General features: G+C 36.1%; 1 protein-coding gene across 1 annotated transcript; it reads right to left on the reverse strand.

Annotated features, from left to right (window-relative positions):
• Positions 1–10,471: 10,471 nt before the first annotated feature.
• On the reverse strand, positions 10,472–13,874 carry LOC135224895 (uncharacterized). The gene is made up of 3 exons (XM_064264220.1): positions 13,707–13,874; positions 11,007–11,303; positions 10,472–10,801 (listed from the first exon to the last, which is right to left on the reverse strand). Exons 1-3 carry the CDS (start codon positions 13,872–13,874, stop codon positions 10,472–10,474), a joined length of 795 nt encoding a protein of 264 aa, XP_064120290.1.
• Positions 13,875–17,019: the final 3,145 nt, after the last annotated feature.

Consider the following 17,019-nt stretch of genomic DNA (forward strand, 5'->3'; position numbering starts at 1 on the left):
TTCAAAGTTTTATTTATTTATTTATCTATTTTTTTTTTTAAAGTTCGATTACTGTTCAGTGGGCCGCTGTGGACTCAAAACGAATAACGCTTAATAATGATTATTCTTTACGTAAATATTACGTTGTAATATTTCACTTTGACATATCGCAGATTGTGGATGTATGAGGAATTGGCATTTTATTAAAAAATTTCGGTGTACCTAGTTTTTAACAGTATTGCTGAGAAATATTGTCAGTTACATTCTTGTGCATAGGCTCATGTTGGGCATATTACCATATGCAAGTATTTCAAAGATATTACGCAAACTATTATCGTTCTCATCTCCTGTATAGTTTGGATAGCAGAATATTTGAAGTGTTCCCTGTTTATCTTCGTGTTTTACGTGTGAGTTAATAATATAAAGATTTATTTCACTTATTGAATATTATGTTCCGGTGGGAACCTACTTAAACGGCAAGAATGTGGTTAATTTTAATGTACCTATTTTTATATGTGCATTTATTTATTGGAGTTTTTGGAGGGGGGGCAGGTTTTCATTTATCTCTCTCTCTCTAGGCAGTGGACTACTTACCAGTTACCTATAGATTGATTTTAAAGATTTTTGTCCTCTTCATGACACGAAAAACGCCACAGACAGGTACGCATGCTTTACTGACTTGTTTTTTGAGATTCTGACGAAGTACGGTGGAAAACAAAGTTAAACTGTCATATTGAAAACTTTGTCTGTGACTGCTTGTAGGATAGTTTACTCAAGCATCTTGCAATTGTTAGTTGTAATCACTGAACATCGTTGTTGTCAAAGGTCGTAGATGTATTCAAAGCAATAAAAAGTTACTCTTAGTTTGGAGAGTCACGCTAGACTAAGTTCTCCTGGTAAATAATATGATTAGTCAAAGTTTTATTTGGTTTCAGTTATGTTACACATACCGCTGTACTCTACGCTTTTCAAGTAGTACAGCCACCTTTGTAATCTGGTCTGCTTACAGCTTATGTCAGTCATGACTTCCAAAATCCATTGTTCATTTCAGACGTCTTTGGCCACTGGATATGCTCTCTTCATAATAGTCATTTATCTAACCTTGCTTGCAATGATCTATTTTGGGTAATTACTGAATGTATCTACGTATCAGTATCAGTTATTGCGGACTTTTTAACAATACTTTGGCAGTAGTTTCGATGGATGCATCACAAACGGCTGAATACAAGTAACCCTTAAACGCCGAAGCGGTAAAAAAAAAAAATGTCTCCCGTGTGCCGGAGGTGTTTCAGAGTGAGCGCCGAAGCGGAAAAATATTTTTTCAAAAATTCACAGCGCGCTTAGTTTTCAAGATTAAGAGTTCATTTTGGCTCCTTTTTTTGTCATTGGCTGAAGTTAGTATGCAACCATCAGAAATGAAAAAATTTATCATATCATATATAAATAATGCGATATATGATAGCGCAAAAACTAAATTTCATATATAATTGTATTCAAATCGCGCTGTGCGCGAAACGGTTAAAGGTAACGAGTTACTTCTTTTTCGTTGTAATGTACACAAATGCGATCATTTGGTATATAACACATCGTAAAACGAATAAAATCAACAGAGAAAATATTATCACAAAATAATGCTGAATTCGTAACGCACGGACGTAAACAGATATTTTTTTCAAAAATTCACCATAAATCTAACAAATATTGTCCTAGAGAGTTCAATTTCTTTCAAAAATGAAGACAAATGATTGAATATTACTATACTGTAAGAATATTAGCTTACAAATGCAGTTTTCGACCATATCTGACTAGGTAAAGTTGACCGAATGTCGAATTTTTTATATATATATTTTTTTATATGCAATTATTTCGGTAATAAGAAAAGCTACAACCTTCAAATATTTTTCGTTTTTATTCTACATGAAATTGCGCACATTTTCATATATAAAACTCTATGAAATGCCTAATATGAAACGGAGCAAATATTCCGAGAATGGAACGTACGCATTTCGGAGATTTGTGGCTGAGAATCCGCGTCTGAGAGAAGGAAAGATTTTTTTAAAATTCACCATAAATCTAAATATTGTGCTAGAGACTTCGAATTTGTTTCAAGATGAAGATAAATGAACTGAATATTACTAGACTGTAAGAGTTTTAGCTTACAATTGCGTTTTTTCGACCATTTCGGTAGAGCAAAGTTGACTGAACGTGGTTTTTTTTTCTATTTATCGTGATTTATAAGCAAATATTTCAAAAATGAGAAAAGCTACAACCTTCAATTATTTTTTATTGAATTCTACATGAAATTGTGCACATTTCATATATAAAACTTTATGTAACGGCTAATTTAAAATGGTGCAAACATTACCACAATCGCACGTATTGATTTTTTCGGAAGAGTTACCGCGCGGACGTAAAAGAAAATGTATTTTTTTCATAAATTCACCATAAATCGAAATAGTGTGCTAGAGACTTCCAATTTGTTGCAAACTGAAGGTAAATGCTTGAATATTACTAGAAATATAAGCGGTTTAGCTTACAATTGCGTTTTTCGACCATTTCGGTAGAGTTAAAGTTGACCGAAGGTTGAAAATTTGTCACTTATCATTTTTAATATGAAAATATTTCAAAATTGATAAAAGTTACAACCATGGGTTGTTTTTAGTTGTATTGTGCATGAAATTGCGCACATTTTCATATATAAAACTTTATGTACGGCTAATTTAAATGGTGCAAACATTACCACAATCGCATGTATGATTTTTTCGGAAGAGTTACCGCGCGGACGTAAGGAAAAGTTTTTTCATAAATTCACCATAAATCGAAATATTGTGCTAGAGACTTCCAATTAGTTGCAAAATTAATTTAAATGATTGAATATTACTAAATATTAGAGTTTTAGCTTTACAATGCGTTTTTTCGACCATTTCGATAGAGTCAAAGTTGACCGAAGGTTGAAATTTTGGCACTTATCGTTATTATATAAAAAATATCTCAAAACTGATAAAGCTACAATCATGAGTATTTTTTGTTGTATTTTTCATAGAAAATGCGCACATTTTCATATATAATACTTTATGTAACGGCTAATTTAAAATGGTACAAAAATTATGTCAAAGTGACGAAATAATTTCCGAGATGTGTCACAGATACTTTTTAGTGCGGCAAGAAAGAAATTCGCGCTTGCGCGCCTGCGTACGATTGTAAACAAAACAACACCTTGATCCGTGAACTCCCAGCATCCCCCAAGGCGCGTGATTCAAGAGTTTCGGCTGGTAGGCCTAAAAGTATTTTTCCGCGAATTTTTTAAAAAAAACTTTTGTATGTCGACGTAAAATACGTCCAGTCGGCACCCGAGAGACAAAAAATGTCGACGTAAAATACGTCCAGTCGGCGTTTTTTAAGGGTTAACGGCCTATTGGTGGTCCCAACCAGTGCTTCATACGACTATCCAGGATAGGCCAGAAAACAATTCTCCACTTATGGTCGTTGTCCTATTTACAACTTGTTATGTACACGCGATAAGTTTCTGGCGTGTGTTTATGACATGTTTATAGACGCGCCTTTTAGTAGCATGGGTCGTAAGCATTCCCTAGGCCTAGGAGAGAGCTAGGTTCAAGTTGCATAGCCGAACTTGGATATTTACGGACACGTACAGAAATATGCAAATGTATTATTGTGTTGCTGATTGTTAAGCTTCTATTTCTAATGTATGAAGTAGTTTATTTTAGACGTTATCTGACATCTTTGGAGAGAGAGAGAGAGAGAGAGAGAGAGAGAGAGAGAGAGAGAGAGAGAGAGAGAGAGAGAGAGAGTAAATACTTCATACTTGTGCAAGCCAACAACTCGTCGCTAAATCCGCTCCACGCTAGTTGTTATTTTTCGCCCTGTGAAGTACAGCGGTGATTATTAAGACTTAAGACTAGCTCGCTCGCCGCGAGCGAGACGTATTTAGCGCTGCACGAGGTGCTGTCAGGGAGAAGCGTGCGTTGTCAATCAGCCATCTGGAAAAAGAAAAACCGCCTCCTCCGCGCGGCTGACATATTGCTGTCTGCGGGTTGCTGTTTAATTCACTCTGTTGAGGAAGTCTCTGACATCGGGCCTTTCGCGGTGAGTGATAAGCGAGGAAAATAAATGCTGGTAATAGACGAGTTTTTTTTTTTTTTTTTTTTTTTTTTTTGCGATGAAAAGTATTAGTAGCAAAGCGTCGACAGGCCGGTTATGAACACGTTTATAGCAATAAGATGCGCTATTTATTGATGTAGATACATACATACATACAGAGAGAGAGAGAGAGAGAGAGAGAGAGAGAGAGTTTTGTTGTGGTAACGAAAACGTTTGTGATAGAAAGGCGTGCTATTCAAAGATAGCTGTGTGACGGTTACGAAAACGTTTATGGCAGTAAGGTGTCTTCGGTGTAGAGCGAGAGAGAGAGAGTTTTGTAATTGTTTTAAAAACATAATGATAACATTCATAGCAGTAAGATGCGCTAATTAGCGATGTAGAGAGAGAGAGAGAGAGAGAGAGAGAGAGAGAGAGATTATGGTAGTGTTGTGACAGAGAAGTATCGCGGTAGAAGTAACATTTCCGAAGGCAAACATCGCTAGATCTTGCCGACAACTTCGACAAAGGAAAAGGGCAAACAAACGACGTACTATATCAAACTCTCCAGGACAGGCTCGGCAGAAGCTACAACTGTCACTCAACCTATACTCTTTCTTTCCTCTCCTTTACATTCTCCTTCCTTTCCTCTCCTCCTTTCATCATTACCCTTTCCCTAATTCCTTCACCTTCTTTCGAGTGCTTATCCACCTCTCGTTGTACCCACTGTCTAAGTATATACCTATACGATAGGTCTAGGCATACCTAAACCGTAGTAGTACCCTCCCTTTCCTCCCTTTGCAAGCGCCCCCCCCCCCCAAACCCCCGCGACTACCGTCCCAGGTAACCCCTCCCCCAACAAACTACTCCAGGAAGCTACCCCCACTTCCCCCCCCCACCCACCCGCACCCCCCCACCCCCCACAACCGTTCTTCTTTACGAAGAATCTTAGTTACCTTATGGGACTTGAGTTGCATGCGTAATGGACTCGGCATTTCATTATTATAAGGAGTAATGAATTCTCTGTGTGTTTATTCTGTTGTAGGTAAATTATCAGTCAGGGTAGTTACACTCGAAATTGCCGGGTACTGTTTAATGAGGGCCTATCATGCAAAATAATGGAGAAATGGCTCGCCATAAGTAGAGGAAATGTGCAACTCGTGCCGTCGTTTCTTCCGTTTGGCCTTCATGTGGCCTCATTTCGTTTCGGTAATGTACGCTGTTAGGGTATGATTATGTATTATGTTTATATATACGTACACATACATGTGCATATATATATATATATATCTATACATATATAGTTATATATTGTATATAATGTATATATAAGTATATATATTTGTTATATATATATATACGTATATATATATATATATATATATATATATATATAATATATATAATGTCTATACGTATATATTTTACACAACATTATGTACTTGTGTGTGTGTGGACTAGCACGGTGCCTAACTATGTTGTGTATATCTCCAAGCATAACTGTATATTTTGTCGCATTTACAGTAATCTTGTATAACGTAAGCGAGCAAAGCTCCCACGGGGAGGTGTGTGTGTGTGTGTGTGTATGTGTCCGGTGGTCTATGTAGGTAGTACTGTATAACGCTCCGGGCATCTGTTTGTCTATCCTAACCGGGAGCAATTATCGATCGGAGCGTAATGATTTCTTCCATTGAGCGGAATGTCACGTATTGATTCGCCCTCAACCGCCGCTATTGTTTTTTGCTTTTTATCCCCAAAAAAAGTTCCTTTTTTTTTTTTTGTGTGAAACTATTGCGAAAATCGAGGAGCGCGCCAACCCTCCCAACCCCACCCCCTCCCCCCACACGCAACCCTTTTCTTCCACGTTTTTTTAAATTTTTTTATTCAGAAGCAGTATTCTGGAATTCTTGTTTTAATTGAGAGAGAGAGCGAGAGTGTGTGGTTAATATGTCACTGGTCATTACCCTGGAAGAACTAGAATATCAATGTGAATAGATGATAATGAACCACTGTATAAATATTTAGGATTATATATATATATATATATATATATATATATATCATACATACATACATACATACATACATACATACATACATACTATACATACATACATAACATACATACATACATAAATTTTGGTGCTGAATTGTTTTTGACAATGAATCTAGACAAATCTTAATATTCTTATCTAATATTCTTAAAAAGAATATTAGATAAATGTTGAGAAGAAGTGTTTATAACCAACAGTTTTTTTCATACGGCTAAATGAAAACTGTTGTTGGGAAGAGATTTTGAAAAGCTGTTTTCAGTAAAATATTTCACATGCCAGCCCTTATATCTAAGTGTATGAGATTGGACGTAATATACCTGCAGATGCAGTTCACTTACATTAAAATATACTTCATATATTTATATATATGTAAAATATATATATACATATACATTATATATACATAAATATATATATTATATTCATGTATGTGTATATATATTATACACATACATAAATGCATAAGGTATATTTCTATGTAAATTAATTGCATATGGAGGTCTATTATGTCCAATCACGTACACTCAGATATAATGTACTACCAGTGTAAGGGCTGGCATTTGTATGTGAAATATTTGACAACACATTATATATATATACTCACATTTTAATAGAATTGTACGCTTGTACGCATCTGAACATTCGCAGTCATTACCCAAAGTGAAACTGAAAGTCCGAGTTGTCTGGTGAAAATGACCACCTCTGTAGCACGTGTAGCCTGGCCTTTTTGATATATGCAGTCAAGTCAGTGGCTGTTGGTGTCTAACACATGAAATGACCCAGGTAAGACGCTGGTGGTCGTATGCATACAGCAACCCCCTCGAAGCATTGTAGAACAAGGCTTCTAGAAGGGGCAGGAGCGAATTGATGTAACACTTCCGCATTATGTTGTCATTCTGAGGGATCTATAGAACAGCTTCAGTAAATGTATTTGGTCAGGTTTGGGTTGGTATTATCAATTTCGCTGTCCAGTTTATCATTATAGTACTGTTTAAAAGACGTTCCGGTTTCTTTCTGTGTTTTTTTTTGCTTTTGAGGTATGAGAATGATTATATGCAGTTTATTAGAATTAGATAGTTTTGATGGTGGTGATGAGATTGACTTTGTCATATATGTTCCAGGGAATTTATTTTTGTTGTTGTGTAATGCTGCTATATGTCTAGTTATATACATATATAGTATGTTTTATCTATATTTATACATACATACATACATACACACACATATATATGTATATATATATATATATATATATATATATATATATATATTGTGTGTAAAGCATATGATATTTAAATGCTCCCATATGTGTAGTTATATACATATAGGTAATAAATACAACAGGGTAATTCATTAATTTATATGTATTATTATATTAGTATGATGTTGTATGTATGTTATGTAGTATGTATGTATGATGTATATATAAACATAGACATACCTATATATTATATATATATATATATATATATATATATATAGTATGTATGGTGTGTGTGTGTGTGTGTGTGTGTGTGTGTGTGTGTGTGTGAAGAGTGATACAATTGAATAAGGGAAAGTTTCACCAGTGGATGGAAGTGTGATAGCTATAGATGACATTCAATGAAAACATTTGCAAGATTATATATAATGTATATATATACATTATATATATTTATATATAATGTATACATCTGTGTATGTACTATATATGCATATATGTTCACACATACATGTATATAAGTAGATATTCGTTTATCATACAATATTCACATATAAACTATATAGTTACCCTGTAAGTTATAAACACTTTTTCATTTTTTTTTCAGGGCCTGTGATCTTGCCTGCTGTGGCGAGTGGATGATATAGTATAAAGCTGTGCAGTATTGACAACAGGAGACAGGAGAGAAAAAGCAGTCCTGTGTCCTTTCGGTAAGTCAAAATTAATTTTTGTTTTGGTGAAGAGGCTTCTTGGTAGGTAACCTCCCTGAAAGAAGGAAAGCACTGCTCCTGTTGTTTGATATGATTTATTGCATGGCGTTTCAGTTGCACTTCACACGCTTCTGAAGGATTTAGCAGATAAACATTATTTCATATTTTGATCTTACTTCTTGTATCGCATCAAATCTCTGCCATGAATTTAAGGGAGTTTCCATAAATGTGACTTTATTTGCTTTGTATCGGGTAATATTATTGTCGTTGAATGTGCATAGTTTTGGCGTTTTTCGATGCTTGTACTAACGGTGAAAAAAAGTGACTGATTGCATAGTGAAGTTATTGAGTAAAGTGATTTTGCAAGCTTTCATAGGTCTTAGGAAATTTAAACTGGTGATATTTGTCTCTGTTTGTAAACTGTATTCGTCAGCAATCTTCCGTGATTCATATTTTGTATTTTTTTATAATAATTTTCCTTGTTATTTTAACATATTTAGATTTTTTCATCAAACGCTCAGAAATACTCGTGTGTGTTCTCATTAAGTTGTTAAAATTTTGTTTTACAGCATGATCCTATTTGTCGAAATTCTCTCTCTCTCTCTCTCTCTCTATCTCTCTCTCTCTATCTCGCTCTCTCTCTCTGCCTCTGATACACCCCTCTCAGCCTCACTCATTCCCCCAGGTTGAGAAATTCCCCAGAGACAGAGCTTTAGAATCTCCGGAAGTGTCATACAGGTTTACTGTTTACCTCAGTAAGTAGTTAAAATTCTTTGGTCTATAAAACCCATGGTGAATGATTCATTTTGGACTATTGGAAGAATGCTATCGTAGTGTCTCTCGATATTCGATCGCCAAAGGTAGGAACAAAGGCAGAATGAAGCAGAGGCCGAAGATGAAATCACGGAATCGGACGCGGGTTACACCGACTCTAGGGAGACTAACCCATAAAGGCCGTATGTTTCTCCCCCGACTTAAATTTTGCTCAAACTCTCTCTCTCTCTCTCTCTCTCTCTCTCTCTCTCTCTCTCTCCTCTCTCTCTCTCTCCGGTTATCGTTATTCGCTGAATTCTGAACCACCCCTCTCTCATTAAATCACATTTCCCCTCTGTTCTTTTTCTTGCCCTCACTTTTGAGGGAATCCTCCTCACTTCTTTTTCTCTCTCTCCTCAGTTGAGAGAGAGAGAGAGAGAGAGAGAGAGAGAGAGAGAGAGAGAGAGAGGTGAATTCTCGCTTGCTATCCCGCTTGAAGTTGTTAGCCCGTAAAAGTTATCCATCTGGTAGTTTTCAAGTTATATATCTGAATGTTATCCTCCTTGGAGTTGCCCCTAATACAGTTAATATTCTTCGAGTTATTCTCCTTGAAGTTATCCTTCTGCAAGTTATCATCCTTAGAGTTAGCCTCCTGAAAGTTATGTCCCATGAAAATACCTTTCTCAAAGTTATCCTACCTGATGGTTACCCTTTTTGAAGTTATCCTTCTGAAAATGATCCTTCTCGACCTTAACCTTGTTAATAATAGAGTTATCCTCCTTAAAGCAATACTGTTTGGAGTTATCCTCCTAAAAGTAATCTTCCTTGAAACATAATCTCTGGAGTTATCCTCCTAAAAGTAATCTTCCTTGAAGCATAATCTCTGGAGTTATCCTCCTAAAAGTAATCTTCCTTGAAGCATAATCTCTGGAGTTATCCTCCTAAAAGTAATCTTCCTTGAAGCATAATCTCTGGAGTTATCCTCCCTAAAGTAATCATGTCTTTGGAGTTACCCTCCTTTAAAGTAATCCTGTTTGGCGTTATCCTCATTAAACTAATACTTTTTTATATTATCCCCTTAAAGTAATTCTCTTGGGAGTTATCCTCCTTAAAATAATCCTGTTTGAAGTTATCCTCCTTGAAGTAATCCTCTTTGGAGTTATCGTCCTCAAAGCTATCCTCTGTAGTTATCCTTCCTAAAGTAATCCTCTTTGGAGTTACCCTTCCTAAACTAATCCTGTTTGAAGTTATCCTACTTAAAGTAATCCTCTTTATAGTTATCCTTTCTAAAGTAATCTTCTTTGGAATTATCCTCCTTAAAGTAATCCTGTTTGAAGTTATCCTACTTAAAGTAATCCTGTTTGGAGTTATCCTCTGTAAAGTAATCCTGTTTCAAGTTATCCTACTTAGAGTAATCATCTGTGGAGTTATCCTTCCTAAAGTAATCCTCTTTGGAGTTATCCTTCCTAAAGTAATCCTCTTTGGTGTTCTCCTCCTTAGAGTAATAATCTGTGGAGTTATCCTTCCTAAAGTAATCCTGTTTGGAGTTATCCTCCTTAAAGTAATCCTGTTTGGAGTTATCCTCCTTAAAGTAATCCTGTTTGAAGTTATCCTAATTAAAGTAATCCTCTTTGGAGTTATCCTCCCTAGAGTAATCATCTGTGGAGTTATCCTTCTTAAAGTAATCCTGTTTGAAAGTTATCCTCCTTAAAGTAATCCTCTTTGGAGTTATCCTCCTCAAAGTAATCCTGTTTGAGGTTATCCTCTTTAAAGTAATCCTGTTTGAGGTTATCCTCTTTAAAGTAATCCTCTTTAGAGTTATCCTCTTTAAAGTAATCCTCTTTAGAGTTATCCTCCTTAAAGTAATCCTGTTTGAAGTTACCCTCCTTTAAGTAATCCTCCTTGGAGTTACCCTCCTTAAAGTAATCCTGTTTGGAGTTATCCTTCTTAAAGTAATCCTCTTTGGAGTTTTCCTCCTTAAAGTAATCCTGTTTGAGGTTATCCTCCTTAGAGTAAACATTTGTGGAGTTATCCTTCCTAAAGTAATCCTTTTTGGAGTTATCCTCCTTAAAGTAATCCTTTTGAGGTTATCCTCCTTAAAGTAATCCTCTTTGGAGTTATCCTCCTTAAAGTAATCCTCTTTAGAGATACCCTTCGTAAAGTAATCCTGTTTGAAGTTATTCTCCTTAAGGTAATCCTCTTTAGAGTTACCCTCCTTAAAGTAATCCTGTTTGGAGTTATCCTCCTTAAAGTAATTTTCTTTGGAGTTATCTTCATTAAAGTAATATTCTTTGGAGTTATCCTCCTTAAAGTATCTTTGGAGTTATCCTCCTTAAAGTAATCTTTGGAGTTATCCTCCTTAAAGTAATCCTGTTTGAGGTTATCCTCCTTAAAGTAATCCTCTTTGGAGTTATCCTCCTTAAAGTAATCCTCTTTAGAGTTAGCCTTCATAAAGTAATCCTGTTTGAGGTTATCCTCCTTAGAGTAATCCTCTTTGGAGTTATCCTCCTTAAAGTGATCATCTTTAGAGTTACCCTTCTTAAATTAATCCTGTTTGGAGTTATCCTCCTTAAAGTAATTATCTATGGAGTTATCCCTCAAGTAATTCTGTTTGAAGTTATCCTCCTTAAAGTAATCCTGTTTGGAGTTATCCTCCTTAAAGTTTTCTCCTGTAAATTACCTTCCCGGAGCCTTTTGTTTGGACAAGGAGATTTGATATACGGTGGCTTGGGGTGACTCTAATTAGCACAAGCGTCTATTTCGGAGCAAAAAGTTCACTTCAGTCGTATAGTATTATTCACGTCGGAATGTATGTATACACACTGCACACGCCCCGTGCGATTATATTCATCCTCACTCGATGTATGGAGGGGGAAATTGGTTTACACGTTGTTCATTACGAAAATATTAATTTTTCACGCTCGCACGAGAGCTCCTTTGATGCCGGCCATACTAATTACCAATGAGAATATTAGCATAAATTAAATGGTAGTTTTTATTTGTCCGCTGAATTGCAAGTTGCTCACAAATATTCGACTGCCGTTTTTATCATTATTTTGATTTTTATTTTTGTCAGTTTTACTTTCGGTTGCCCTGCTACGCTGTGCCTTCATTAACTCTATCCTCCTCTGTAATTAGATTTCGCTTTATTGCTTTAAGTTTTGGGAAAAGTGTCTTTATCAGCATGCACAGAAAGGTTCATATTTCCATGACGCGCATGTTTTAAGTAATTGTTTGCCGTTTGATGACGGATAGAAGGTATATATTGATGTTTCGATATGAATTTGTTTTAAACAGTCGGGTGGTGGTATCTCTCTCTCTCTCTCTCTCTCTCTCTCTCTCTCTCTCTCCCCGGGGAGGGAGTTGCATTTAGAGATTATTAACGGCTATTTAAGTTTATTGGCAATAGATACGAGAGCTGTGTAGGGTTGAAACGCTAGTCAAAAATTGATCTGATCCAAGTCGGAGAGAGAGAGAGAGAGAGAGAGAGAGAGAGAGAGAGAGAGAGAGAGAGAGTACTGTATCAAGCGTCAAAATCAGATATTGTTAGTCAATTTAAAGGATTTTGTACCTGTTTGAATCAATTATTTCCCATATGGAGAAAAACAGCATAGTAGTAAATTTTAGTTTACATTGTATTCAGTGGGGTTGGTAATTTCAAAGACTGGGTATTATTGGGTTATTATGTCTTCAAAATGAGCATAAACAATCAAGTTACTGACATGCCATGTTCCGTTCTCAGACGTGAAGTCACAAGTAAGCCCATTATTGCAAGCTAGGTATATAACCAAACTTCCATATGATAATGTTGCTTATCTCTGTAAAATGATTATAATACATGATCTCCCACATGTTTACTAACGATAAGGCGAGCTTATTAAGCTTTGTATCAGAAGCGACGTAAAGTAAAGTCATTTGGGGGTAATAGCCAGTTGTCTTAAGATATATTTCTACTTTATCTGGTCACAGAAAAGTTTTTATTGTTCCGGTTGTTCGGGAAATATGTAATAATGAACTATAACGTGTTCTGTAACCTGTTATTTGTTGTTAACAGTATATGGCCCAGTTATTGGAAGGGTCAGTGTTCTAAGTGTGTTATGCAATGTAGCCCAGCTTAATTTCATTTATTTTATATTAGAGAGTATGAGCTATTATCAGAATGCTAATTTCATATGAGTTATTCATGTTAGGAAGTATGAGCACTTATCAGAATGTTAATTTCACTTAAGTATTTTATGTTAAGTTTGAGCAATTATCAGGATGTTAATTTCATATAAGTATTTCATGTTAGGAAATATGAGCAATCATCAGAATGTTTTCACTGACTGTAACCAGGATAATCGCCTGACGATATGAATTCAAAGTTATTAAACATCAACAATTTACCTTCATTTTATATCATCATCCAAATTAGGAAGGAGTATTTTCCGTCAAACTCCGCTTATTAGTTGCTCGTCATTATTTAATCATTATTTGACTGAGAATCAGATTCCAAGTGATGTGTGGTGTGTGTGTGTGTGTGTGTTTTGCGTCTCATTTCTGATCGATAGTTGATGTCCAAGAGTTCAGCTCAAGCCACTGGAATGACTCTTTGAATGGTTGTTTCGTAAACAATCCCATGCGCTTGATTCTGAAATTTCATTTACAGGCCATCGGCCTTCAATCTTCGATAACATCATCTATCATCCTCCCCGTAGGGAGTTAATGCCGTCAGTTGAACCTCACGCAATGCTACTGAAGGCGGTATGACCCTTAAGGTTCTTAGCGGCGTCCTTTCGGCCCCTAGCTGCAACCCCTTTCGTTTCTTATATTTTACCCGTGTTCATATTCTCTTTCTTCCATCTTACTTTCCACTCTCTCCTAACAATTGTTTCATGGTGTAACTGCTTTGAGGTTTTCCTCCTGTTTCACCTTCCAGAACCTTTGAACTCTCAATTTCTCTTGCAGCGCTGAATGACGTCGTAGGTCCCAGCGCTTGGCCATGGGCCAAATTTCTACATTCCATTTCTTACGACTATCACGCGCCGTCTTCATGGTGCAACCTGCTCTAAATGGTCGTAACTGACCATGGGGCGACATCATTATGTTTTTCTATGCACCTCGTTCGCAAGTCAATGATTATGCATCATACGTCATCCTGTTTCAATACTAGTTTTGACTGTTTCTCCAATTTTATGGTCAGAATCTAATTCATGTCACGAGTTTCATCTTAATTGTCTGTCAAGAAGTCCAGTCGGCATATCACACGCGCAAGGGTTATCATAAGCGTCCTATCCAAATTACCATTCAGTTTATACCTGACTCTACTGATAAAAGTCAGTTTAGGAATTTGAACGCACTTGTCACAAACATGTCGAGTACGAGTCAGCGGCTTATGAGTAGTTCTATTGCTTAGTACGGTGATTTAAATCTAGTTTGCCAAGGTTCGTTCTCCACTCACGGTCGTTGACTTGTTTTCAAACTCTCTGTGATATGTTTGAGATAAGTTGTCTGTGTATGTCTGGTATATGTTTTACTCTAGTGTAGAGGCACCGTTAATTAGAAGGTAACAGTCTCGTATTATTATTATTATTATTATTATTATTATTATTATTATTATTATTATTATTATTAAAAGTAAGGCTACCTCAGCAACGTTACGCTTGTAGAGATTCTTCTCTATATTTCGAATAGCGGCTTTTTCAGTACTACTTAAACAGTAGTACTGAAAAAGCCGCTATTCGAAAAATAGAGGAGAATATCTACAAGCGTAACGCTGTTGAGGTAGCCATTACTTTTAATAAAGTATGCTTGAGAGAGGGTCTGCTTCCTAAGTATATTATTATTATTATTATTATTATTATTATTATTATTATTATTATTATTATTATTATTATTCTCCTCCTCAATTCCTAACCTAACGTAACCTTACACCTCTGGACTTCTTCGCCATTGTAGTGGCTCACACTGTTATGAGATTATTATTATTATTATTATTATTATTATTATTATTATTATTATTATTATTATTATTATTATTATTATTTAAAATTTAGTCGAGTTAAATAGTCTTATATGTCGCTTCTCTAAGTGGACTAATGGGTAATCTTAAATTGTGATTGGCAAAATAATTTTTTTTTTTTATACATAGTTCCATTCTACTTATCTATTAAGAGTTTATTTTTGAGTTTCTCGCATTAAGTGTCATGCAGTAGTATTTATATTATACTGTCATTGCTTACCTCCAACAGCCTGGCGTCGTATCCATAAATTCTGAATCACCCACTGATTTATGGGTTAATGATAGGCACATATCTTGAATCATTTGTAAGTGTTCAGTAATAGCCTTTTATCATGACATTTGCTGCTGTAGCTTTGTGTCTGGTGTCAGTCTTGGAATGATTCTTGTATTTTGACTAATATCCCTTTGAATTTCAGTTTATCAGGTAATTATTGTTTAGAAATCGATCTCGTATTATTCTTTAAACAAAGATTTTCGGCACAGTTTAAATAGGTTTTTTGTTTGTTTGTTTGTAGGTGTTTTACATCGCAGGAACCAGTGGTTATTCAGCAACGGGACCAACGGCTTTACGTGACTTCCGAACCACGTCGAGAGTGAACTTCTGTCACCAGAAATACACATCTCTCTCTCTCTCCTCAGTGGAATGCCCGGGAATCGAAATCGCGGCCACCGAGGTGGTACGCCAACACCACACCAACCACGCCACTGAGGCGCTTAATTAGGAGTTTATGAAAGATCATTGATAAAAGAAAATATCGCTCTAAATATAGACACCATTGGTTTAGGAGCCATGCAAACCTATTGAGCTCTCACCGAAGTGGCATATAATTATACTCTGTTTTTTTCCATCTGTCCATCCGCCTGTGGTGGTCGCGCTTGGTAACACTGCGTCCCGGGCTTTAAATAGTTACGGTATGTCTAAGTTTTTGGTAAATAAAAAGGATATCTGGGTGGACATTTGCAACTGAAAAGTGTTTTAATAATTTACTGTATGCGAATTACACCGTTAATATTCGAAATAGGATATTATTTAAAGCCCGGGACGCAGTGCTACCATGCGCAAACACCACAGGCGGATGGATAGATGGAAAAGAACAGAGTATAGCTGTTCTCAAGTTAACAGACTAATGCAACTGGTATAAGAAATGAGCACTGACCGCTCTGCGCCTATAAACCTAGCATGAGAATGCAGTCTTCCCAACTTGCTAGTTCCTACGGTTACTCTACTTCTTTGGGGGGGGGGGGGGGGGGGGGGGGGGGGTGGGGGGGGGGGGGGGGGGGGGGGGGGGGGGGGGAATAATTTAGCTGAATTGGGTTCATGAAACATTTCATGAAGTTGTTGTGGATTGCCTAAGTCTACATCCTTATAGGAAGTTTATGAAATATGGCAAAAGAGTTCGTTGCCTTAGCCTTTTTATTGTTTTTTTTTTAATTTTTTTTTTAACTTCAGCTCACAGATCTCTGTGTACGGGGAACAGATTCAATTGTGATTTCATGCAGATATACCATAGTTATACTAATTTTGTCCAGAATGATGATTAACATGCTCGGATAATTTTGCTTTCTCCAAACCCGATCAAGACGAAAATTATAGAAACGATCATTTATAATTGTATTATTTGTTTGTGATGTATAACACTACAGTGCATTAAGAACGCACTGAACGCGTTAATGAGATTAAATGAAGAGATTTCTTGTCTGAAAAGGAGTATATGTGAACGGCAGTTTTGATAAGTTAGGTTCGGTTGAGGCGAAAAATGTTGGCCAAATATTTATACTTTCGGTATGACCTCAAAGCAGGTTAGTGATTGTATAATTGCCCAGAATGACAGGTGAGTGCATTCATGCTCATTCCTGGCTCTTGAATCTGTTCGTATTCAGAGAACAGTGGAGAATGTGTGTAAGGTCTCTTGATCGCACGCGTGTGTGTGTGTGTGTGTGTATTTTTGTGTGTGTATGTTTGTGTCTATGTTTGTGTGTGCACTGCCAAAGCCAGGAAGGCAATATTAAAATTCATAAATATCTGGCGCTTTCGTGTATTTGATATCACACTTCTTTAGGACACTGTACCCACATCGAATTCACGAAAGCGCTAGTTGCTTGTCTTTTATTATTATTTCCTTTTGGTTATTACAACACGTTTAGTCACGTGATCCTTGTGGTTGTACAGTATATATATATATATATATATATATATATATATATATATATATATATATATAT

Source organism: Macrobrachium nipponense, chromosome 12 (genome assembly GCF_015104395.2).
Source record: "Macrobrachium nipponense isolate FS-2020 chromosome 12, ASM1510439v2, whole genome shotgun sequence".
NCBI lineage: Eukaryota > Metazoa > Arthropoda > Malacostraca > Decapoda > Palaemonidae > Macrobrachium > Macrobrachium nipponense.